Source organism: Gekko japonicus, unplaced genomic scaffold, assembly GCF_001447785.1.
Source record: "Gekko japonicus isolate JY-2015 unplaced genomic scaffold, Gekko_japonicus_V1.1 scaffold49, whole genome shotgun sequence".
Taxonomy (NCBI): domain Eukaryota; kingdom Metazoa; phylum Chordata; class Lepidosauria; order Squamata; family Gekkonidae; genus Gekko; species Gekko japonicus.
In genome coordinates, this window is record NW_015173674.1 from 518,845 (window position 1) to 541,988 (window position 23,144).

The 23,144-nt window shown below is 46.0% G+C and overlaps 1 protein-coding gene across 1 annotated transcript in view; it reads right to left on the reverse strand.

Annotated features, from left to right (window-relative positions):
• CDH23 (cadherin-related 23) overlaps positions 1–23,144 on the reverse strand; it is a 797,360-nt gene that overhangs the window by 78,649 nt on the left and 695,567 nt on the right. Inside the window, exons 38-41 of the mRNA XM_015422891.1 lie at positions 21,491–21,671; positions 9,765–9,898; positions 9,334–9,543; positions 862–969 (exon numbers count right to left, since the gene is read on the reverse strand). Coding sequence (XP_015278377.1) covers positions 862–969; positions 9,334–9,543; positions 9,765–9,898; positions 21,491–21,671 — 633 coding nt within the window. The remainder of the gene's footprint in view (positions 1–861; positions 970–9,333; positions 9,544–9,764; positions 9,899–21,490; positions 21,672–23,144) is intronic.

The following is a 23,144-nucleotide window of genomic DNA, read 5'->3' on the forward strand; positions in this document are numbered from 1 at the left end:
CTGATCCTGGAGCAACTTGCTGGTATTAACCAGCAGCTTGCCAAGATGAATCAACAATTTGTTTTTCGGCAGCTCCAGGAGGTGATCGGAGAAAAAAATGGAATTGAGGGCTCTCAAAGCGAATGAGATGGACACTAAATTAAACAGCGATCTCAATGAGAAAAGAAGAAAAAGCAAAAGAGAAACAGGAAAAATTTACAAGGATTTAACTTCTTCCCTGCGAGTGTTCTTAGAAAGTGTCATCTTAAAGTCTGCTGAGAAAAAAGAGCTGGAGGTGCCCTTCATAATCAAGAAACCTTTGAGAAGCCACTGGACCCTGAGACCAGAGCGGAAGAGGCTTAAGACTAGCAGTTCTATTCCTTTGGATGGAAGAAGATTGGGCTGCAGTGAACGTCTAAGAAGCTATCAAGAATTTAGAGAGTTTTAGTATAGATGTAAAGGCAGAAGGACTTTGCAAATTGCTTTTATGAAGTGAGCTGGAGGAGATGCTTGGGAAATCTTCTCATAACAAGTAACAATCTAACATATAAGCTTAGAAAGACAGGACCTCACAAAGTATATTGTTTATTAACAGCCTTTTCTTTTACTAACAGCAGTTTAACAGGGAATGATATCCTAACCTTGGGTTTTTAGTTTAGTGTGGGTTATCTTTTCTTTCTCCCTAATTGTAGTCCCCCTATCCCTATTTTTTCTTGGTAGTTTATGTAGTATTATAAAAAAATAAAAAATCTCCTCCGGGAGCTTAAAAAAAAAAAGAACCTCATAATTCCATCCATTCTCTGGGACAGTATTATATGAAAAGTTCTCTATAAGCCTAACCCCAGTGCTAAAGTGGGACACCCTGGTGGTGAATATAATTACCCGCCTCGCATTCCGTGCATTTTCTGGGTTGTCCTTCACTGTCACAGTCAATTTGTACTCTGGCACCAATTCTCTATCCAGTGGGCGGTTTACACACACAATGCCAGTCTGGGGAGAATAACAAAGAAAAGGGGGGGGGGTCAAATGGGATGGAATTAGATTGTGATTTTACCATCAATTGCCAGCAACTGATATACATGAAGTCGGGGTAAAATTTGGCAGGGACCATACTGTTTCCCTAAATCAAAAGCCATGGTCTTGGGTTCTAGGATATCCACTGTAGATTCTCAGTAGTATAAATAAGAGGGGTGGCAGAGGCTCCTGATCTTGGCACAACTTGGATAGGCCAAAGATAATGTAATATATTGACAGTTATTAACTTCTTTAGATATATCAGAAAGGTGGTAAGCAGGGCTTTTTTTGTAGAAAAAGCCCAGCAGGAACTCATTAGCATAATAGGCCACACCTGACAGCACAGCTCATTAGCATATTAGGCCACACCCCCATGCCTTCCCTTGGCTTGCCCAGGCAAGCTCCCCCTTGAAGGGAAGGGAATTGCTCAGGCGCCCCGCAGCAAGCTGGCCCTTGGACAGGCGAGGGAAGGCACGGGGAGGCATTTAAATGCCTCCCTGATCCTTCTAGGGCCCCCCTGGCCCACCCACCTTGGAGTCGCCGGGGGGTCACTCTCCAGGCCTTCCCTCTGTAGCCATGCATGCAGGTTTTGGCTATAGTGGGCGTGGCCAACTCTGAAGCCAACCAGAACTCTGTTCCTGTGTGTTCCTGCACAAAAATAGCCCTGGTGGTAAGTAAAAATTCAGGCATCAGCTTGCTCAAAAAACAAAACAAAACAGCACAGCAGGCAATGTGGTACAGTTTGGTGTAGTGGTTAAGTGTGTGGACTCTAATCTGGGAGAACTGGGTTTGATTCCCCACTTGCACCAGCTGATGTGACCTTGGGTCAGTCACAAGCTCTGGCACAGCTGTCCTTGAAAAAGAGCAGTTTGTGTCAGAGTTCTCTCAGCCCCACCCACCTCACAGGGTGTCTGTTGTGGGGAGGGGAAGGGAAAGGAGTTTGTAAGCCGCTCTGAGACTCCGAGTGAAGGGCGGGGTATAAATCCAATCTCTTCTCTCTTCTCTTCTTATGGTCCCCTCTGGCCCTGGGCCTGTAGCATAACAACCTGAAATACGCGGGGTTTCAAAGATTCCCCACCACGGCACATCCACTGCAAAGAATGGTTGTTGAAAAATAAAAGAAACCCTGTTTGGGCTCAGAATGCCACTGTGAGGGGAGGAAGAACTCCTGCCTCCCCAATCCAACTGTTTCCTTGCACCAAAATAGTGCTAGGTTATTTCTCTGTTTTTGCTGTTCCACATGCACAGAATTAGCCAAATGAAGAAATAACCCCCAGTGCTGCTTCAGCAAGAGAAAACAGCCAGGGCAGAGTTCTTACGCCCCCACAGCAGTGTTCAGAGCCCAAAATGGGCTCTTTTAATTTTTTAACAGCTATTCCTTGCAGCTGCTATGTGGCTGCAGGGAACCTGGACCCAGCTCTTTCAAAACCCTCATATCTAGTTTGGCCCTCTTCAAGGGAATGCTGCTAATAGAGGAGAGTACACTGGAAATATGACAACTGAAACAGGCCTTTCGCACAACAGTTTCTGAATGGAATAAGTGTATCTAAGCTGTGAGAAAGGGAGATTTTGTCTTACTTTGTTCTGGATATCTCATCTTCTTCCTTGAGATACAGGAGGCAGGGAATTAACTGACTTTCTTTACAGAGGTGGGCTCCCACCCTCAGGGCCGGCTCGCTCACTAGGTGAACGAGGCATTCGCCTAGAGCGTGCTGGCCCTTAGGGGTGCCAAACTGCACTGCCCCCCGCCATTGCATTTCCGCGGCCGGGTAACCCCCGCCGCCGCTGCTGCCACCCTCCGCCTCTTTGGCCGGTTAACTTCTCCCTGCCTGCCCCCTCGGCCTCCCAGCAGAGCGCGAGCGCTTCTCCTCCTCCTTGCAGCTGGAGGCTGGCAGCAGCAGCAGCAGGGCCGGGGGAGCGATGGCTTGTGGTGGGTTGGCGCGCCCGAGGGGGGGGGGGGGGCGCCAGAAGGGATCCTCACCTAGGGTGCAAGATAAGCTGGGGCCGGCTCTGCTCACCCTCATTCTAAACCTTCAACATGAAAATCAAATAACACTCAGAATGATCCCAGAAGGCTTCTGGGACACTGAAGTGTGGGGCAGAGTAGCCAGTAGTTGCCTCAAGAGCCTGATACTTGTGCTAATACAACTCTTGATACTTCTGGCCAGAGTAGGCTTAGAAATTCGAACAGGGATCCCATTCCAAATAAACAAAAGGATCCCAGATTTCTTGCGCTTTGAATTCTTTTGCAGCAGGCCTTTAAGGTGTTACATAAACAGTTCATGTCACTGTCTTTCAGCCAAGCAAGGGCTGAATGAAGGCAGGTCTATTTTTTTTAAATGTCAGACGATCTTCAGGGCAAACCCTGGATCTGTGTGAATGATCATGTCTGGGGATGGTATCCCCACCTCATGTTGTCCACTGGTAGAACAGCCATGGACCCCACTGGGAGGGCTGTCCCAATGAAGCCCCAAGAGCCCAGGTCACTGATAAGGGAGGCACGTCTGGCAGCAGGCCAGCATCCAGCCTGTGCCTTACGGAATGCTGGGCCCAAGATGGCCCCTTTTTGGAGAGGGGGAGAGGGCACAGGTGAGGGCAACCTTCTTAGGCCCACAGAAGGAGAGAGAGCCCTTTAAGGGAAAAGGGGAGAGCAATGCCAGGGAATGTGAAATCCTTCCCATCAGCCCATTGGCTGAAGAGCCTGCCACTTCCTCTAGGGCACAACCCAGGAACAGAGGAAGGGGGCGAGTTTGGGGGTGGCCCACATCTAGTGTTCCCTTTAAAAGGTAAAACCAGGGAAAGTCAGGGATGAAGGGCCAGGTCTGTCCCTAGAGCTCCAGGAAAGGTTTATTGGCAGCATCAGGAAAGTTCTGAGGCTCTTTCAGGATCAGCTGTGCAGAAACAGATGCTGGAGGGTATAACAGCTCTGGACCCTGGCCAGACTGTGCTGGAGTCTGACAGATCACTTTGTCTGTATGGAAAACATCTGTCTTTTCTACAGATAGGACAGTTAGCATGGACTTTCTGCCAGATGATGGCTTCTCTTCTAGGAAGGTAGGTCTGGAGAGGGCCTGCAAGATAGTGATAAGGCTCTGTGTGTGAAACTGGTGAACTGAACATGTATGAAAACTGCTCCACCCTCTTCAGGAGCCTCTTCGCGTGGAAGCATGCAGGGAATTAAAAAAAAACTTTTACAAGATAAGACAGCATTAAGGGCAGCAAACTGATGTTTAGTGGAAAGATCTGCTAGAGAACTGCACAACATCCAGAATATTTATTTGAAACTCCTTTCTTCTTGTATGAGCCTACATGTAACTTCATATACCTCATTCACAGACGTATGCTTTGAAGCCATGAGCATGGATAGGAGTGCCAGCAAGTAACCAAGTGACCCTAATTGAGACTGCTCAGTTGCCAGGAAACTACTGAATCAGTCCTGGATACCAAAGGCTATTCCTTCACTTGATCTAAAATTCTGGAATACTAGGTCTCCTCAGCTAAAATGGAGTCATTGGGGATGCTTCCACTTTTCCCTCCCGACTTTTTAAAGCAACTTTGGAAGAAACTGGAATAAAAACATGCAGAAGATCTGAAGCCATGGATTCCACCATAAACATGTCTATATCTTTTGCTCCCTTTATCAAGTGCTTTGTAAAGAACTTTTAAAATTGATTGGGGAAAGGCTTAAATGTCCTCATAACAACTTAAAAGAGCCCTGCTGGATCATCTAGTCCCATCCCATCTTGTCCATCTAGTCCAGCATCCCATCTCACACAGTGGACAACCTGTTCCTCTGGAGGTCTGCAAACAGGGCATAGAGGCTGAGACTTTCCCCTGATGTTGCCTTGGGCACTGGTATTCAGAGACTTACTGCCTCTGAACATGGAGGTTCTCTTTAGTCACCATGGCTAGTAACCACTGATAGACCTCTCCTCCATGAATTCATCTAATCCCCTTTTAAAGCTGTCTGTGCCTGTGGCTATCACTACATCCTTTTGCAGCAAAATCTGCACATAGTATTCCAAATGGGACTGCACCATAGAGCTATACAGGGGCATTATAATATAAGCCATTTTATTTTCAATCTCTTTCCTAATAATTTGCAACACAGAGACTGCAGTCACATGCGCCAGTTGAAGCGGAGGGCAAGTGAGGCTATTCCCTCCAGAGGAATTTGAAATACAGTTGCAAAACTACAGAGCCCTTTGCGGGCGCAGCCCATCACTGTGTGATCAGACGCAACTGTGGGTGAGTCGGGGTTTTTTTTTGCCATTTGTTTCCCTTGCACATAAACGAGGAATCGCACCTCTGTACTTGAGGACTCCCTGTGGAGTATGTGATGAGATGATGTGCATACTGCGAGGGGGGGGGACCACGGCTTGGAGTCGGGATGGCCTGATCAGACCATCCCGACAGCATGAGAGCATGCTTGAGTGATCAGACAGGAGAAAGTCCGCCCGTGGCCCACCTTATCCAGATAACACTTTCCCCAATGTCTTTTAACTCTGCTTCCGTGGCAGAGCAGCATGGGTTGCTGACGACTGCGGGACGCTTCCCAGATGTTGCTGTCTGATCATTCCCTTTAGATCCATCAGGCATTTGCGCCTATGTTGGATCTAAAGGAGTGTGTGATCGCAGCCAGAGTTTGCCTTTTTCACTGCTGCAGCACATTGGGTCGGTGCTTCCACTGAGCTATCTACAACAACTCCAAGATCTTTCCCCCTCTCGATTTCAGCAAGTTCAGACCTCCTATACTTGAAGTTGTGATCTTTTTGTTTGATGTGCATCACCTTATACTTACCAACATTGAACTTTATCTGCCACATTTGTGCATGATCTTCATCTGCCCCCTCACCCAACTTGTGGAGATCCTCTAAGAGCTCTTCACAGTCAGCCTTGGTTATCACCATTCTGAATAATTTTGTGTCATTTGCAAACCTGGCAACCATACTGCTCACCCCCAGTACCAGATATTTATGAATAAATTAAATCATACCTGCCCCAATACTGATCCCTCTGGGACTCCTTTGCTTCCTTCCTTCCATTGTGAGAACTGTCCATTTATTCCTACTCTTTGCTCCCTGTCATTTAACCAATTTTAATCCACGAGAGAACCCATTCCCTTATCTCATGACTGCTAATTTTACTCAGGAGTCTTTGGTACCTTGTCAAAAGCTTTTGAAAAGTCCAAGTATATGATGTCTACTGGGTCACCATTATCTACATGCTTGTTCACTTTCTCAAAGGGTGAGGCAGGACTTCCCTTTGCAGAAGCTGTACTGATCTTCCCTTAGCAGGCTTTGCTCCTCCATGTGCCTAAATATTCTATCTTTGATTACAGTTTCTACTAATTTGCCTGGGACAGATGTTAGGTTAATTGGCCTGTAATTTCCTGGTTCTGCTCTGGACCCCTTTTCAAAAATCAGTGTTGCGTTTGCTATTCTACAGTCTTTTGGTACAGTGGCTGAATTTAGTATTGGTTACATATATGGGTTAGTATCTCACATCTGATTTTCCTAAGAACTCTCAGGTGTATGCCATCAGGACCTGGAAACTTATTAGTTTTTAATTTCCTCAACAGCTCTAGAATTTCATCTCTTGTCACCTCAATTTGACTCAGTTCTTCAGACTTCCTTCCTGAAAATAGTGACTCAGGAATGGGTTCACTTTCCACAGTGAACACAGAAGCAAAAAATTCATTGAGCTTCTCTGCCATCTTCCCATCTTCTTTTAGCAATCATAAGAACCTAAGAGAAGCCATGCTGGATCAGGCCAATGGCCCATCCAGTTTAACACTCTTTGTCACACAGTGGCCAAAACCCAAGTGCCATTAGGAGGTCCACCAGTGGCACTAGTACACAGTGTTCCAGATTTTGTTTTCAATCCCCTTCCTAATAATCCCCAGCACAGCATTTACCTTTTTTAATTGCAGTTGGATGCTGAGTCAACATCTTCAGTGAGTTATCTACCATGACTCCAAGATCTCTCTCCTGGGCAGTTACTCCCAGTTCGGACCCCATCACCATATATTTATAGTTAGGATTTTTGGCTCCAGTGTGCATTACTTTGCACTTGCCGACATTGAACCTTATTTGCCATGTTATGCCCACTCGCCCAGCCTCGACAAATCCCTCTGGGGTGCCTCATAGTCCTCCTTGGTTTTCACCACCCTGAACAGCTTAGAGTCAACCACAAACTTAGCCACTTCACTGCTTACTCTCAACTCCAAATCATTAATGAACAAAGGCCCAAGTGCTTCTTCTGGTTAGTTTCCTGCTCTGGATATTTTTAAAGAAACATGTATTGTTTGTCTTGATGCTCTTAGCAACCTGCTGCTCAAATTCTCTTTTTGCATGTCTAAGTAATACATCTTTTTCCAGAGCCCTTTCTTCTATTGCTGCTGCCATATTTAAATTTGATATCCTTGATTTGTTTTAAGGTTTTAAAAATTCCTTGAGAAATCTTATGGATTTTCCATGGTAATTTATAACTACATTGAGAACAGACTACTCTTTTGGCCCACCTGTTTCTGGATCAGCTAGTCCCCTTGAAGAGTTAACTGTCCATTCAGACATTCTGATATCAATATCTACCCAAGGAAGTAATAAGAAAGTTCTCCTGATAGCTCTACTTCTAGACATTGGAATATCTCTAGAAGACTTTCCCATTAACTCATCCTCACCTTGTGCAACAGCTACAACAGATTGTTCCTGTGCTCTACTGAGAGAAAAAACCCATTGGAGTTGTATGTCAATTTCCAGATGGGTCATGGAAATTGGCCAGGAATCTGTAATTCTGAAGATATCAACAATAACTCCCCCTCTGAGTTTATTGTGAGTCTCTGACCTTGATGAGGTACTGTCCAAGTATGGATGAAGATATACACCCTGAAGGTGCAGTTTGCTCCTAAGGATACCAAGATCTTAGAGAAGTGAATAAAGGAAATAAGAAGTAAACATTTTGGTAAGCCTCCAGCCATAAAGATCTGAGACAGTGGTAATGCCTATATCCAGGGCTCTAGTCGGGGGGGAGCTCTCAGGTACGGAGCTCCGGAAGAGAACCTCTAGGGGGCGGGGCGGTCACGTGGTGAAGCCCCGCCCCCTTCTTTACCCCGCCCTCTGCTTCGATCCACATTCCGTTTGGGAATGAGGATGAAGCAGGAGGGTAAGTAGCCGGGCCTTCTGACACACTTCCGGTGATGTCAGGGGGCGTGGCCTTCTGTCACTTCCGGTGATGTCAGGGGGCGTGGCATATGCAAATAAGTTATGCTAATGAGTTATTTTGGTAAGCCCCCAGCCATAAAGATCTGAAACAAGACCCCTGCCTATATCTGTTTCCTTCTCACAAGCAGGTACAGACTGGGGATAAAAAGCCCACTCTCTCAGGTACGGTTATTTTTAACTTGCTACCTCCTGTGTCTTAAGAAAGGAGACTTGATAGTCCTCTGTTCTCCTCCAGATAAGCTGGAATCTCAGCAACAATAGCCTTAAAGGTCCCAAAACATTCTAAAGTCACCATGGCCATCAGCTGTATGAGAAGAGGGATGTAGAATTAGGAGTCTCTCTTGAGACAGAAATGATCAGTCGTTGTGCTGAGAAGTGTAACCTCCCTTGCTAAAATTTTGGACAAGACTCTGTGAGGATAATACAATAGGATAGTCTTTCTCTCTCTCTCTCTCTCTTTCTCTGTACCCAGCATGTTGGCAAAAAGGACTTGCATTAATCCCATCTCAGTTCTGCAACTAACATGCTATGTTGCACAAAGCAGGTCAGAATCTGACTATTACTTGAGGATCTGTGCATTGGTGAAACCAAGAAGTGAAACCAAAGATTTTAACAAAGTCCTTTTGGGAACAAACTAGTGACATATTTCCAGACACAGTGGCTCATCATCCCTGAAAAGAGCTCTGAGTGCTTACTCATCAAGCTGGGGGTGTCTAAAATTAGTTGTAAAAATTAAAACGTTTGGATCCCTCAGTTATGTGCACTGCTGAGCACCATCACCAGTGAACATTCAGCAATGCACTTCTGCTCCCAGCCCCTTCAGGAAAGGAAGGCTGAGATTTTGCATATGCCTGTCATTAATGCATAAAAATATACAATGATATGGAACTATTTACGTCATTCAGATATCTGGCTAGTGCTTGCAAAACATCATGAGCCTAATAAAAACTAATAATTAAATTAAGCCTCCATGTCATGTATATATGTCCATTTGTATTGAAAACCAATCCCTGCAAGTACTGAAGAAGGCTCTAGGTAGCTGGTATTTGTGCTGGATCTGTGGTGCAGGAAGCTTTGTATGGATCTCTGCAGGTGGAAAAGAAATCTGGAGACTTACCGTGCCATTGATATAGAAGGCGCTATCTATATTCCCTGCTGTGATGCTAAAAGTTAAAAGAGAGTTCCGGCCACTGTCAGCATCATTGGCAAAGATGCGGGTGACAGGGCTCGAGATGGGTGCATTTTCGCTGACAGTGAGATTCATTGGCAAGTTCAGGAGCACTGGGTCATTATCATTAATGTCCAGAACCCGCACACCCACCATGACCTGAAACAAAGAGAAGCAGCAGATAAGTCTATTATGTCTCAGAGAATCACCACAAAAAAATAATCTATAGGCTTCTTCTGTTTTTCACCATCCAGGCTGCACAAAAGCCAAGAACGACCCAAATTCTTCTTCAATTCATTTTCAAACTATGCTTCTCTCTAAAGACTCATGGAAATATCACAGCCTTGCCTTCAGTCTGGTCCCCTGACTCCATGACTTACGGTGGAGCTGAGAGGAGGTACCCCTCTATCCTTGGCAGCAATTGTGAGGTTATAGAAAGCAATGTTCTCTCGATCAAGCTCAGCATCTTTTCGCACTCGTAGCTCCCCTTCCACTGGAGAGATCACAAATTCTCCTGCAAGAAAGACACAAGGACACACTTAGAGGAAGAGGCGAAGACACTCAAAAGCAGCATGCTGACATGCTTCCCTTTCCAAGAAAACATATTAATGCAGAAAGGCAAGAATATACGTTGGGAACTGAGAGAGATAATGCCTTCCAGTGCACTTCTGCAGACACACAAGTCTACAAACTGGCCATGTAGCACCTCTGCACCAGAATGCCATTGAGCTGTAGGATTCAGAGGTAAGCCTAGAGACAGCTATTGGTGGAATCACTCTGCTAGAGGCTGTAGGGAAGTTTTTATAGCATGTAGTTCCTGTTTTTAAGAGGTTCAACCTTCAGAATCTTTGATAGCATAGTTTTTTTTTCTGATGAGTGTGTAATCTCTCTCATTCCTCCCAAGCAACAGGCACAGGTGACTCCCTCTGCTCCTGGTTATGTGAATGCCAGTAAAACAACACCAGTCTTCTATCACACTGCCAGCAGAGCGAGACCTGGCTTGCAGCCAACTGTTAGTGCACAAGAAAATCCATCCAGAGAAACACAGACTGAAACACAGCCATCCAACCTCCCAAAAGGAGTGTATAAAGATACAGAGTGTATAAAGATACAGAGTCTGTCTTACTTGATTTAAAGAGACAAATTTGTGATCTAGAGCTGCTCTGTTAAAAACCTTCACCAGAGGATGGACCAAGGGAAAGTCAAGACAAGATAAACTTCAAATAGAAATGCAAGAGGCTCCCCTAATAAACTGTGACTTAAATTTAAGCTATGACCTTACAGATATTTATGTTAAAACCCCCCCCCCAATATCTCAAAATTAAACTCCGAAAGACTGGATTCTGTAATTGAAGAGTGAAAGCTTCTCTCAGTTTAGCCAAGTACATTACAACCAGAGTGAACTAGAACCCATGGGCCCTGCTTCCCTTGAATTCTTCACGCCCCAGAAGTTGGTAACTTTGCAGCAGTCCCTTTTAGATCCTCTCAACCTACCAACCCTTGAGCAACCTATTACTTGGGCAGAATGTTTGGAAACTAACACAAAGGTTGAAATTAGTTCCAGGTTGTCAGCTGCATTGGTCTGAAGTAGTAGAACAAATTTAGAATCCAGTGGCACCTTTAAGACCAACAAAGGTTTATTCAAGATATGAGCTTTCGTGAGCATACAGTTTTTCAAATACAATGGAATGGAAGGCAAGAGTCCAAACTTATCGACAGAGGCTGAACAGCAAGGTTGAAATTGACTTTCAATCAACTAAGATTGAAAGATTTTTGTGGGCCAAGACCACAAAAAATAATCTATAGGCTTCTTCTCTTTTTCACTGTCCAGGCTGCACAAAAGCTAAGAACTACCGAAGTATTTTATTGCAGTAGCACACTGAGTCAACATCCTTAGTGAGTTATCTGCCAATAACCTCGAACCCATTCCAAGCTACAGAAGATAGTTTGTCTGATGAATGTAGATTATTAATGCCAAAAATACTCTACCTCAGAAAAAGCATCTCAGCTCTAAAACACTGTGATCTCAGCAAATGCTATAGACACAGTCATTTCATTGTACCAATGACTTAGTCTTGGCTGGATGCAAACTCTCCTAGTGAAACCTCATGCCCACGATATCCAACCATTAATGATAAGCAAATCAAAGACCTGGTTTGATGCAGACTGCCATGCAGTGTAAAACAATGTAGTGGCCAAATTCAAGCAGTACCAGCTAAGTTATACATCCAAAATGCCCCCAGAGCTTAAAACCTTAAGGCAGTGCTACAAGAACCTTCTAATGGAGAAAAAAGAAAAGAAAAGCACAAAGGGACTCTTGGACCCAGATGATTCAAGCCTCTAAATCAAATAACCTTGCAACATTTTGGCACTTAATTAGGGCTGAACTCCATACAGGGTTTTCAAAGTAAAGTTGCACTATTTTGCCCTGCCTTTCAGAATCTCACGTCCCTGGCCTTCATGTGTCTGAAACAGACCTACATACACCCCTGGAAATCCAACTACAAAGCCTCCTGGCATGGCCACCTGTAACAGTTAATGAAGTTAAAAGAGTAATAAATCAATTGAAATCTGGCAAGGCTCCTGGAAATGCTATGACATCCCCAGAGATGATAAAATCAAATATCAACTGGTGGCCCCCAATGCTCCCTACATTCTTTATTCATATTATACTGATGTCGCTTCCCCAGGAGGCATAGGCTGGGGTCCGGTAGGGCAGGGCAAAGGCAAGGTTGCAGAGAGTAACCAAAGTCCTGTCCAAAAGTCAGGGATTCCAGAGAGCAGGTTTACCAAAGTCCAGTCTAGGGCCAAGGAGTTCCAGGCAGCAAGTCCAGTCCGAGGTCAGGGGTTCCAGAAAAGATGGTTGCCAGGTCCAGCCCAAGGTTCAAGGTTGGTGGCTCAGTAGCAAAGTGTACTGTGCTGCAGCCACAAACTGCTGCTTCTCTCAGCTGAATTTATAGACAAGTCTTAATGAGCTAAACTCCCAGCCTTGGCAGTCATCCTGAAACTACTCATTCGTCTCTTCAATTGACAGCTGATGACGGGCCATGAGTATCACACTTCTCCTTTCTTGCAACTCTAAGTGTCTCTGGGATTTTTTGATAGAAGTTGTTCAGCTCTCCTGCTTCCTCAACAGCTTTGTCCATGTCACACAGGGAAAACAGAGTCTATTGAACATGTTCTGCTGCATTGCCCATTCTCTAATGACATCCGACATCAGTATATTGCTCCAATTCTGTCAACTTTACCAGAAAGATCGGAACAACTTTATGTCTCTCTCCTTCTTTCAGACTCTTCCCAGGAGATAACTAACAATGTTGCCAAATTCTGCCTACAGGTGTGTGGGATATGCAAGTGGCTGAATCCCAAATACTTTGCCTGTTTGTTGAAGGAGGGTATTAACTTTTCTGCCCATCTGTGCTCATTATTTTGTGCTTGTTGCACTACCTATGTTCTCTTTTTTTTTAACTGTTGCTGACTCTCCAGAGTTGATTTTGTGTCAAAAGAAAATCTAACTTGAAGAGGTACAAAGTATGCTGGGACTTCTGTCAGTTGAGTTTTTGGCATACTTGGGAACTGTTTAATGCCACATATGCAGAGACCAAATAAACAATGCAGCACAACATACTGAAGGTTGTGTGCAAACCAGATTAACTGTCCAACAATGACCCCTGTCATACGGGAGGATTTGCCCTGCAAGAGGGACGGATCGGGGGTGCATCAAGCGGACGTGATCACACCGCAACATCTGGGAAGTGGTGTTCACCCATCCCCTATCTGTCCCTTCAGCCCACAAACGCGCATCAAACAGAGCACTACCTTCCGGATGATGCACGGCAATGGAAGGCGTCTGGTTGGGGAAGCGCTGGTAGCCCGTCGCAGCCAGCACCGTTCCCCGTCCCACGCATGCGCACAACTGTGCTACTGCCAGTTTGCTGCACAACAGTGTGATCGGCTGTCGGAGCAGGGAGCACGGAGCCACGGGGGCATGTCGGATCGCACTCCTGTGGTTCTTTTTGCTCTGGCTTTAATTTGCCTCCCTTCGGCAGCAGATCATCCCGCTTGTGTGACCAGGACCAATGCCAACCAAAGGTAAGTCCTTAGGGAATGTTCCTTCCTCATGTTTCCTTGTTTCCCTCATACCCTCCTACTTTCTAGCCCTCACTCAGTCAGAACCCACTCAGCCTCTTCCCGCACTCAGATAAAAACTGCCACTCACTTATCCTGCTGCCAGCATTAGCTAATCAGCATTCCCCTGGAGCCCTCATCCCTCCCAAACATTGCTAAACAAGGTCTATACATTCTGGAGCAAGAACAATCTATAAAGGAAAAAAAGGTTAGCCCATAATAAACAAATTACATTTTCAACTACTTGCACAGCCACATCACACAACCACATCCTCCCACTGACAAAAACACACCATACAAATCCAATAAGTTAGGACTGTTGCTTGTTTTTAATATAACTCAAATAAGAGTTATCAAAATTACCTATCCACGAGTTTATCTTTGTAATGCTACTCTTAGATGTTTTGTCATTCAGTAATAATTCAAAAGGCATTGCAGGTCTCACACCATCATATTTTTGCAACAACATATGCATGAAATACCTAACCAGAAAAATCTGAAAGAGTAGGGGTTTAATTCCACGCCTTCTTAATACAGCCTCATCATATACCAACATATGTTGATCTATAACTAACATTTCTAGATTATCAAGATTATTATCTCTCCCAATTTGATTATTTCCTAAATTAGATACATTTTATTTGTTAAAGAATATAGCAGACAAGTGAAAGAGACCTGGACTGAGATTAGATTTTACAGTATACCAAACATGTAGTATTGAGTTAATGATTGAGTTGCTGATACCAAGTGAGATCTCTGTATCTTTAGACCATACAGGTGATGTTACTAGAAAGTTTCCTTGTACCAATGCACCATCTCAGCTAATCCAGAAGCTTTATAATCTAACATGATATCAGGTGACCCTAATCCCCTTCTACTAATTGGTCTAAGGATTTTAAATGGTGTATAAATCCAACGAAATTTTATTCTGTTTTCATAAGGCTTTTTTTTCTTTCAAATTACACGTGCCCTCTACATAAGGAATGATGTAAGGGTGGGGACTGGACTGACCAACTGGTTGTGGGAGACGTACCGTAAATCAATCTGACTGCAGCCAAACTCTTTCACAAAGAATGCTCTGCTTATAAGAACACAAGCAATTTTGAATCAGGCCAATGGCCTATCCAGTCCAACAGTGGTCAAAAACTAGGTGCCATCAGGAGGACCATCAGCAGGGCCAGAACTCCAGAAGCCCTCCCACTGTTGCCCCTCAAGCACCAAGAATATAGAGCATCACTGCCCCAGACAGTTTTCCATCTGTACCTTGTGGCTAACAAGTCACTGATGGACCGCTGCTCCATATATTTATCCAATCCCCTCTTGTCTATGCTTGCAGCTGCCACCACTTCCTGATAAAGTGAATTCCACATGTTAATTACTTTTTGGGTGAAGAAATACTTCCTTTTACTGGTTCTAAACCTACTGCTCATTGATTTCATTGAGTGACCACGAGTTCTTGTATTATGAGAAAGGAAGAAAAGTACTTCTTTACCTTCTCTATCCCATGCATAATTTTGTAAACCTTGATCATGTCACCCCTCAATTGTTGTTTCTCCAAGCTAGAGCCCTAAACTCTTTAACCTTTTTTCATAGGAAAGGTGTTCCATCCCTTTAATCATTTTAGCTGTCTTTTTCTGCACCTTTTCCAATGCTATAATATCTTTGTTTAGGTGCAGTGACCAGATGGGTATGACTCGGAAGTCTGGTTTGAAGCCCAGGAGGCATAGCTCAAAAATCACATGCTCAGCATGGACCTCTCTGAGCTTTTCACCATGGCTCAGAACCTCTTGGAGAAGAAATCCCATCCAGAAACTTTCGTACTGAAGTGCTGGCATGGGTGGTGTTTTCCAGCCCTGCAAACACAAATAGAGACCCTTCCAAGCTCAGTAGGCAAAACTGCTTGCCAATAACAGATGTCCACCTCTACTCCTCCTGATGGGAGGGGGAATGGATATAAGCAATGGAGGAGTGTGCATTTTCCTTGTTCATTCGTGTTTTGGGAGTTCTGGGTGTCCTTGCATTCGTGAAAGAGAGTTGCTGGAGGGCTGGGGGGGGGGGGCGGGATTGCTGGATCTCCTGGCTATGATACACACTGCCACAGGAGATTTCTCATTATCATTAGTCAGTCCAGGTCCTGGAAGATTTGCCTTCCTTGGGTTTCCATGCTGCAATTCCTCACTCCGCCCCATTTGTTTCTCTGCTGCAAATGGTGGGCAAACCTGCCTTGTGGGGGCTTGTTCTGAATTGACTGCCTGGAGTGCCTTACAGCTCTTCATACCCCCTCTTCACTTCTCCTTGAGTTCTCCGTGCCTGAATTGCTTCAGAGTGACTGCCTGGGGTTCCCTCACTCTTCTCCATCTCTAACACCCCTTTTTCTTGGGTTTTCTGCCAGAATTGTTCCATGGTCCTTGGGGTTGCCTCTTTCCTCTGCATCTCTAACACCCATCCCACCACTTTCTGGGGTTCCCACCACCTGCACTTTCCCAATTGCTGCCTGGGGTTTCCTTACCGTTCTTCCACAATCTCCCCCATTTTTTCTTGGGGTTTCTGCCTGAATTGTTCCTGGGGGTTGCCTCTTCCCTCTGCATCTCAAACACCCACCCCACCTCACCTCACCTCATCCTGGGGTGCTGCTGCCTGCTCTCTTCTCGGGTTCCTGCTTGGGGTTGCTTTGCTGCTCTCCAGTACCCCATCCCAACTTCCCCTGGGGTTTCCTGACGGGATTGTTCCACTGTTATTGCCTGAGGTTGTTTCAGTTTTTTGAGTCTCAAATACTCAAGCACTGTTCCACCGTTCCTACCTGGCTCTGCTGTGTGGAGACATGAGGGGGAGTGGAAGGGGTTGCACTTGTGGCCACAGATAGATGACAACACTTCCCACCCTGAACATTGGTCATAGGCCATGATCGCAGCCTCCTTCACTGGTGGCTTCCTCCACAAATACATCATCAGTGGTCTCTGTGTCCACTTCCCCTGTGCCATCTACGTCCATGGGGCTGGTCTTGACTGCCACTCAAGAGCTCTTGATGGTGCCACCCAAACTGCGTTGCCAAAGCCTGTGTGGGAGGGAGGACACTGATGCCGGGGATTCTGAGGGTAGTGGTGCTGGTCATGATGCATCCTACTGTTCCACACCCGGAGATTCCCGATTATGATTCCCTGCTGGTTTCTATTCTGTTGGCATGCCCCCCTCAATCACACCAGGGCCCAACTCTGGCAAGTAGTTGTGCTTACAAAGCACCCTAATCATGGCCGTGGAGACAGGCCTCCACTCTACTGTGTGGAAGTACTTCCACATTGCCCAGTGATCCATGCATGGTGGAGCGCCAGGTGTGCTGAGCACACATTTGGAGGGGCAGGACCTGCAGCACTTGACCACTACCATTCTACAGTTACAAAGGTCACACCCCAGTTTGCCACCGCTGGAGGAAGGCATGCCAGAGTCTGCTGCCAGGCACAGAGGGCACACTACCACTCAACAGGGGGAGGGGGCAGGAGGAGTGGGCCATTCCAATGGTGTCTCCTGTTGCTACTGTGGAGTCCTCCGGGCAAGCCACCCTAGAAGAGATCATGCTTGTGGGGGCATCTGCAGTGCTGGTGAGGAGGACGAGGGACAGGGCTCATGAGGTGGTCACTCAGCACATTGGGCGGATGATTGTTATGGATGGCCAGCTGTTTCTGTTGTGGAGGATGTGGCCTTTTGCGGGCTGATACACCACTTGGCTCCCTGGTACACCATCTCCTCCAGGAGGATCATGAGCTGGTGAGCATTGCCCTCCATGTGGTGCACCTGGTCAGGGCCAAGCTCGCCAAAGCACAAGGGTGGACTGTCCACCTTTGGAGCCTTTGGGCCTTTGGAGCAGCCAGCATCACAGCTACCTCTCCCTCACCCCCCACTGGTAGAAACTAGAAGAATTCTGGTGTGGGGCTGCAGCAATGCCTCAAGCGGGGACAGGCACACTTTTGCCTGGCTATAAGGTGGATCTTCTCCACGCTCAGGGTATGGATGTGGAACATATGGCAGTAAATATTGCGACCATTGTGTGGAGTAGCTTGAGTGATTTGGTGGGTGAAAGATTACCCATGGCTATCTAGTCACAAATGGCTGCCCAAACATGTGTAAGGCTGCCAAGGGGGCCAAACTTGGGAAGATTGTTTGCATGATGCACAAGCTGCACCTTGTGGTGAGGGATGACCTGGGGTTGGGGAGCCATGTTGTGGTGGGGTGGGATGAAGCCACTGTTGAGATCAGGTCCCTGCTGGAAAACTGCTGGTGCTTGGCTGGCCACTTTTCATGCAGCATCAAGGCTGCACAGCTGCTGAGAGAGAAGCAGAGGGAAGGGGAGAAGCCAGAGCATGTCCTTGTCCAGGATGAGGGCATCTAGTGGAACTCCACTTACACCATGATTGCACGTTTTGTGGAGCAGAACAGTTTGGTGCAGGATGTCTATCCAGCAGGGGGAGGATGCGCTTAGCATCAGCTTCCATGACTGGCTGACCCTCTCCCAGATGGAGGGAAACCATTTCAGGATGCCACCAATGTGCTCTGTGCCCACATGGCCAGCCTGCAGTAAGTCATCCTCTTCATTCAAGGGCTGGAATAGGCGAGGGAGTCTGTGGTGCAGCCAGACTGAGGTTCTCCCCCAGGTCAGTGCCCTGGTTGACAGGTTGCAAAAAGGCATTGTCGAGCAGTTGTGTCCTCTCTTCCAGGTGCAGGAATACAAACTGGTGTACATGTATGACCCCCCCCCCCATATCAAGAGCAGCATTGCCCTCCATAATGCATAATTTGCTCAGTGGAAGTGTGAACTTGGCCGTGAAGTGCGGTGGTTCCAGAGCCGTGGATGAGGCCCAATGCAACAGAGGGTAGAGGGAGATGAGGAGGAGGAGGGGGAGGAGAAGAAAGATGAGGAGGAGGAGAACAAGGAGGAGGGGGAGGAGAGACTGTGAGGCCAGGACAGTATCAGGAGTTCTGGATGTCCATCGTGAGGTGGGAAATCAGGAGCACTGCTGGGGAGGGGCCTAGGTGTATGATGACGGAGGATTCTGTAGGTGTGATGTTCCAGGAATTCCTAGCAGAGCCCCCAGAGCCTGCCAGTTCTGACCCACTTGAATACTGGGCATGAAAGACCACCATATGGCCTGATCTCATCAGCATGGCCATCAGTCTGCTTTCTTGTCCTCCAATTAGTGTCCAGAGCGGGTAGGTGTTCTCCCATCTAGGAAACATCCTCAGCCCACACCAACACCTCCTAAACCTGGCCAGGATGGATGAGCTGTCCTTTCTGAAGGTGAGTCTTATCCTGCTTGGCCACCCTGCTCTGGACTGGGTGGAGTAAGAGCACATCTTCCATTCATCCTCCCGTATGTCCTCCCCTTCCTTTTCCTCACAGGGTGATCCCAGCATACGGCCCTTGTGCTTGGTCAATGGCCATCTCTGCTGGGCAGGGTTGGGCTTGCCCCACAGCCAACACCCATGATGTCTACCTCACTCTGAAGAACCATTAAGACCACAATCCTCCTCCTCATGGTGCATACTCTGCCCCAGGAAACAAAAACAAAAGCATGTCATCCGTGACTACTATCCTCTCCCTCTTTGTGCCTTCTCCGCCCCAGAAAACAAACAATAACAAAAAAACCCCCAGTTTGTCGGATGTGCCCACGTGACTACTATCCTCTCCCTCTTTGTGCGTTCTCCGCCCCAGAAAACAAACAATAACCAAAAAAAAAAAACCAGTTTGTCGGATGTGCCAACCATCCTCCCCCTCTTCGCACATTCTCTGACCCAGGAAACCAAACAGAGGTTTGTCGGACATGACCACTGTGCTCCCCCTGTTTGCACATTCTCCACCCCAGGAAACAAACAAACAAAAAAGTTTGTCAGACATTTCTCACATCATGTTCAGGCCATCAAGGGAACTACCAGTGAACCCAGTCACTGGAAGTGGCTTGTGTCAGTCACCCCTTGTTCACCCCCTACTGGCAGCAAGACAGCCGCTGAACCTCACCTGTCTGTCTACCACAGCCAGACAGGCAGACCCAGCTACTGGGTTCTTGGACTGATTTACACTTCACCTTCCTCTGGGTGGGAGTGAGTTTTCCACACCGGTCCCCTGCAGGGGCTGTGTCCAGTGGAGTCAGGACTCTGACCCATACCTGTCTGCCACAGCCAGGCAGGCAGACCCAGCTACTGGGTTCTTCAACTGAGGGCCCATATTTATACTTCACCTCCCCTGGTTGCTTCTCTAAAGAGAAAAAAAATTATTCTCAGTTTCAAGAATGAGGTGAAGAAGAAACTATAGAAGAGGAAAGGTGGACTTTAGGTTTATGTTTTCACTTAGAGAAGGGGAAATGTGGAAAACTGAAAAAAGGAGCATGAGAAGAAGCTTCAACCCTCCACGGCGGAAGAGAGAGAACAGAGGGATACTGCTCCTCGCCCCCTCTTCATACCTGCAAAAAGGTGGGAGATTGGGAGGGGGGGAATCAAATTGATTTAAGAGTTCTAGAAGCTTCTTTCATGGCAGGCCTGTGCAGGAGGTGTACCCATGTGGGACTTCACTGTGACCAGAACAAAGAAATATACTTCTACAGTTTTTAATCACTAGAGTTTGCAAGCAGACTTCACTTTACCACATAAGGAAGTCAAATCACTTCCAAGGCAAATTGGATAGCCTTTCTAACATGCTTTTTTTCTGTTCAAGAAATAAAGCTGCAAGAGCTCAAGCCTCTTATGGAAGGATAATAGTACAACAGGTTGAAGTGTTTTCTTGCATGGCGGATGCTGCTTGTAACAGGATTTCCTGATGTAGACACTCCAACTTCTCAGAAAGAGGTACCTCAGGGGATGGTTTCGAAATGTTCCATTCACTTTCCTAAGACATTTCTGCTTTTTTCCCCACTCCCTTTTCTCTCTCTCACTGAATGCTCTGCATTAAAATAACCAGCCTCTTTGTGCTTTTATTGTGTGCCAGATGCTGTAGGGCTTTCAAAGGGAGCAATCTGATCTGAATAAGCAAGGCCAGTCTAACCAGTGTGGTCTAAATCGAACATGAGAACTGCCCTAATTTTAAAAACACTTAAGCACGCATATAAAGGCTTTTTGATGGACAACTTCATGAAAAATTAGCATAAAGTAAATGGGGAGAAACTCTACTTGAGTTCCGTCTTTTACAATATGAAGCCTGCTGATAAGACCAAATTACTCTTGTAATTATAATGGGGGACCAAATATTAAAAAGCAGAACAGATTATATCATCAATCCATAATAACATTATTATTTAATAGTTGCAATATATAGTTGATTAAACCTCTTTTGACTGACTAATTACATTACATTAACTGGACAGGTTTTTTTTATCTACTATTTTAAACCAAAGTATGTGGAAAGACTGCCTGCTCTCTTACACATGTTGAAATGTATCTACTAAAATTATTACTTCAGAATCACCATTTTTGCTCATATACAAAGTTAATCAATTAACAGTTCATCAAATAAAACTCATATGAGTCATCACCTAAGATTTCTTTAATCTAGTCATATCCCTTTTTATTATTATAGATGTCATAGTTTCCATAGAATTTCTGATTAGTCCTTGCTAGGGAAGTGACTTACAGGACAATCCTATGTAGTCTGAGTACAGGACTGCTGTGCAGAACACCCATTTTTTAGACTGGCAAAAGAATAATATATCAAAAAATTAATAGTAAGGCAGACATTTAAACATAGGTTGCTGTGGTTCAGTTCAAGGTTCCAAACTGGACAACCCTACTCACCTCTATTAGCTTGTGCTTTAGACAGAGGAAAATTTTGGCTAATTCAAACACTTGCTTAGGAAAGTAAGGGATAAGGTAGGAAAAGAACTTTGGCTCCCTGCCTTGCACTACTACTGACCATAAGATAACCATTCCTGCATTTCTGTACATTTCTAGATGGACTGAAAACTGCAGAGCCAGAGTTATATTCTTTCCCACCACTTACCAAGGGGGTCCCCTGCTATGATGCTGTACTCCACTTGTCCACTCGGCCCCGAGTCTCCGTCATGAGCCAGGAAAGTCCACACTCTTGGACCTGGCTGGCCTTCTGTGATGTCAAAGGGCCCCTCGTAAGAACGTGGGAAAGTTGGTTGATTGTCATTGATGTCATTCAAGTTTACTAATACCTGAGATTAACACAAAAATGCACAGAAGAGTCCTAAAATGCTCAATGGACAGCGGGACCGCATATTAGACGTAGAAAAAGTTCAAGATAAGGCTGTGTATGACCACTAAGACTGCCACTATCATGCTGCTAGGAAAGCAAAGAGACAGACATCTACTGAGTAGGAAAAGGGGGGAAATTACTAGACACTAGAGGTCTAAAGAAGACTCCCCCTCCTACTAAACAGAACTTGTAGACAGAGTAGATGCCACTGCATTAGCAGACCCCACAGACTATGGCCTCTTCAAGTCAAAATAAGCTGCAGTTCCTCTCACAGAATGGCTGCTCATTTACATTTCACATCTGTCACACGAAGAGCCTGTTCTTCCACAGAAGTCACTTGACATCACTCTATGTGACAGCAATTATTACAAAGTAGAACAATTTGTATGTATTTGGCTCACCAAGCCATTGCAAACCCTTCTTTCAGGGTGATTGCAGTACCGTGATAAAACCCTTGCAGTTTTTACAGTGAGTCACTGACATGAACAGCCAACACACGGAGCACTCGAAAAGGGCTCTTTGTGGTAGTCATGGTGCATAAACTGGCCTTCAGCACACTGCATCAAAACTAGGGGGCCCACTCGCCTTTGTGATTCATGTAACAACCAACAGATTCAAAGGAGAAAAAGGGAAGGACGGCTACATGTCCATACTATAGTAATGTTAAAGTACCTGGAAGAGGAAGCAAAAAGGTTTTAGAAAATGGAGTGCATTTATTCACTTCTTTTATACCCGGCCTTTCTCCCCCCATGGGGACCCCAAACAGCTCACATCATTCTCTCATCCTCCATTTTATCCTCACAACAACCCTGTGAGGTAGGTTAGGGTGAGAGAGTGTGACTGGCCCAAGATCATCCAGCAAGTTTCCACAGCACGAGTAGGGATTCGAACCTTGGTCTCCCGGATACTAGTTCAACAGTCTTAGCAACTACACCACACTGCTCCTACTGGTTCCCAAGGATGACAATGAGTCAGTGCAAGGAGTGGTTGTCATTTTGACTCCCAAGTCCTGATCTAAACAAAATGCACCTTGAGGACAGATCAGGAAAAAGTACACTTCCCCTCTAAAACTGATCATAACCATTTTGAGAATCACTGATACAGTGGCTCCTTTGAATTGCTTTTCTTATACGGTGGCAATGGTATAATATATAATTATACAATCTGGGCTGGTTCCAGGTAGTGGAGGCCCCCCGGCAGAGCGCCCAGGGATCCCTTCTCCTCCTCTGACCATCACCAGGCCCCCTGCATGTGTCTGTCTTCCAATCCACCCACATCCCCACCAGCCTTGTGTGTTTCCTTTCCCTGCATATTTGTGAGCCTTCACACTGGCCATATGTCCTTTCCCTCGTGCAGCTGGGCGGTGTGTGTGCAGGTAGGGACACCACCGCTGTGCCTGTCAGGCAATGTGTGGTTATGGGGGCCTCTGCAG